General features: G+C 43.0%; 1 protein-coding gene across 1 annotated transcript in view; it reads right to left on the bottom strand.

The window, feature by feature from the left end:
* LOC103591462 (ryanodine receptor 3-like) overlaps positions 1-2,965 on the bottom strand; it is a gene marked incomplete at its 5' end in the record, with an annotated part of 105,580 nt that overhangs the window by 24,050 nt on the left and 78,565 nt on the right. Inside the window, 2 exons of the mRNA XM_008573924.1 lie at positions 965-1,110; positions 1,933-1,970. Of these exons, the coding sequence (XP_008572146.1) occupies positions 965-1,110; positions 1,933-1,970 (184 nt within the window). The remainder of the gene's footprint in view (positions 1-964; positions 1,111-1,932; positions 1,971-2,965) is intronic.

Genomic DNA, 2,965 nt, shown 5'->3' with positions numbered 1-2,965 from the left:
CCATTCAGATGCACAACATAATCATACTTGCTTCCTTCTCCCCACCCCCCCTAAGAAAAAAAGGTGGGCTTTAGACAGTAAGATCGAAAGAGGATTTTCAACTACTTTTCCAGTTTTTTTTTTTTTTTGTAACACTACGCCAGTAAAAATATCTGTGCCTTGCTGTTCTTAAAGAGTAGGAGGGAGATGGTAAGTGTATTTTCAGTAGACAATAAGGCATACAGAATGCTCCTGAGCCGAAGTCCACTTAGATCACAAGACTGAACAGGGATGATTTTATATCCCACACCACTAACTTTGGAAATGCCCCAGGGACAAGCCCTGTCCCCAGACAGGAGAGCCACAGAAGTACGACCATGGCCTGTTAGTACCAGGTCATCACGTTCGAGTTCAGAGAAGGCTTATAACTTGTCTTAGGTCACACACAGCCAGAAATAGAGCTAAAATGAGGGCCTGGGTCTCGTCAGTCCCCAGGTGGTGTTTCCCCATGTCCAGGCCCAGTGACTCAGATGCTCAAGTTCTAACATAAGACGCAGCATCATTGGTATCTTTCAAACCAGCTTCTCAGGTATTCCTGATATTGTAGAATCTAGGCGTTTGTATGTTTCAAACAGGTTTCCTAAGTAATTCTGACATTTCCCCAAATTTGGGAATCACAGCCAACGCCATGCTCCAACAGCTGAAATTTATTCAAAACGAATTTTGGATGCACATGCAGTACTGAAGCTTTAAAATGTAATCTGGTTTGAATGTGCCGATCATTGCTAACGTAACCAGGGCTGTGGACAGAAAAGGTCTGCTTCCAATAAATCTGTTTCTTTCCAGCTTCCGAATCTCTTTCTTGTTCTCCACCTCCTTCAGAGAACTACATGCATGCACAGAGACAAAGCTAAATTGCAGTCATAGGGATGTTTTAACTCTGGACACAAAGAGAATGTCAACTTTTCATGTTTTTTGGACTCACCTCTTCCTTGAAAAGATTCTGTCTGTTCTTGAGCGAGCGGAGCTTGTTCTGTTTGTCTTCATGGCGCAGCTCCTCCTCTGGGGGCTGGAAGTAGGCGATCAAGTCCTGTAGGGTCTGCAAGACCTCTTCTATTGGCAGGGCAATGGGGACAGCTGTGCGGTTGTTTCCACTACAAACCATGAGATTGACATGCTCAGGCCCAGCCTCCAGCCAGGCCCTGACAAGGCCAGCCACAGGTCCTGGCTCCTGATGCACGCACTGGGCACCATGAACTTCCTGGGGGTGGTGGCTATACCAACAGCTACAAAGTTTGCCAACTAACAGAGCAACAGAACAGATTATTTGGATTGGATTTTAAAGCTATTTCATAAACAAAGGGGGACGACTCCTTTTAGTGCATTTATTTTCAGGGTAAGTTATAACTTACCCTGTTAACGTTGCTGTGATATGTCAGCACCTCACATCAAATAGGTCTTCACTAAATGTCTAATGATGACTTTTGTGTACTCTAAAGAGGGAATTCCAAAGACAGTGACTTTCCTATCTGCAGCAGATGCTTCTCTTCCATTTAGCCCTGGTTGTCTGCCACACTTTTTAAATAAAAATGCTTTAAAAATAAACTTATTAACCCATAGTTCTTTTAAACTATCACGCCTTCTTCTTGAAACAGGTTAAACATAAGACTGGAAGAGTTTCCATCACTGGGTCTCTACCTCCATCTACATCTTTGTCTTTGCTCTGTCTCTGTCCATGTCCCCCTCTGTGTGTCTCTCTGTGTTTCTCCTGGTATCTCTGCATGTGTTTTTCTCCTCGGTTTCCCTGTGTGTGTGCACACACATCTCCTTTCCTTACTCCAGCTCTTGATGTCCCCTTTGCTCTCTGTATCTGGTGTCCCTCCTTCTGACCTTCCTCTCCCTGTGTCCGTCCCTCTGTACTTTTCCCCTTCTCTCTTCCTCAATGTCCCCCTCTCTCCATCTTCTTCCTGTCTGCCCCTGCATCCACCCCTCTTTGCTTTTCAGTGTCCCCTTCCCCATGCTACCTGCCATGTCATCTCTCTTTCTACTGCATTCCTCCTGCCCTGTATTTGTGTCTCTGTCTCTTTGATTCTTTTTCTGTTTTAATTTTCCAAAAATGTTTGTAATTAAGTCCTTTCAACACAGAGACCATAAACCTCCTTAGATACCAAAATGAGCATTCATTTCCTATCCCCTTGAGGGAAACAGGTAGGAGCCTCTCATAGGGCAAATGCTAAGAAGAGAAAGGAACTCAGCCCCTGTGGAATTGCATCCTTAGGCCCCGTGTGATTGAGAATGGGCTGAACATGCAAATAATATCAGGGCTTCTCCTTGGTGGTCAATTTGTAATGGGTTCTCCTTTGCATTTAGAGTATATTAGGTCAGTCAACTACTGTTACATATTAATCTGGATACAAGCTAAGAAAAGGTTGTCATCTAGGCCTAAAGCAAAGACTCAACAAGCTCTAAAAATAATCAGGCTGTGAGGTGATAATAATTCCAATTTTGTATTTTAAAAAAATGCCTAGTACATGCAATGAGGGTAGAACAGCAGCAGATTGTAAGCTTATTACAGGAGGTACTTCTGATCAGTCAATATGCAGCTCCTGGCAGTCCCTGGCACATGGTAAGTTCTCAATGTTTTCTAAAGACTACCTGGAATATATATTACTGGACACAAAGATAGTGGGAAAGAGAATGCCAGAGGACACGAGATGAAGGTCTGGGAAGACAAAACTCAATCCAATATGACTTCCCACTTCTAGATTCAGTGAAAGGATGAATACATTTTCCTCAATAAATTGGTCCAGTTCCAGGGCTTGCCTTTTCTTTTCTTTTTCTTTCTTTCTTTTTTTTTTTTTTTTTAAACATTTTGGGTTTACTAGAGACACTCAGGCTGGTTAAGAATAATTCTTTATGTGATGGGAACAGATGAAAGCAAGCAGTTTACAGGTGTTTCTGTAGCTTAATGGGGTGTCATATGCAG

This window comes from Galeopterus variegatus, unplaced genomic scaffold (genome assembly GCF_000696425.1).
Source record: "Galeopterus variegatus unplaced genomic scaffold, G_variegatus-3.0.2 Scaffold972, whole genome shotgun sequence".
NCBI lineage: Eukaryota > Metazoa > Chordata > Mammalia > Dermoptera > Cynocephalidae > Galeopterus > Galeopterus variegatus.
The sequence above is the reverse complement of the archived record's forward strand: the minus strand, read 5'-3'. Positions and strand labels throughout refer to the sequence as shown.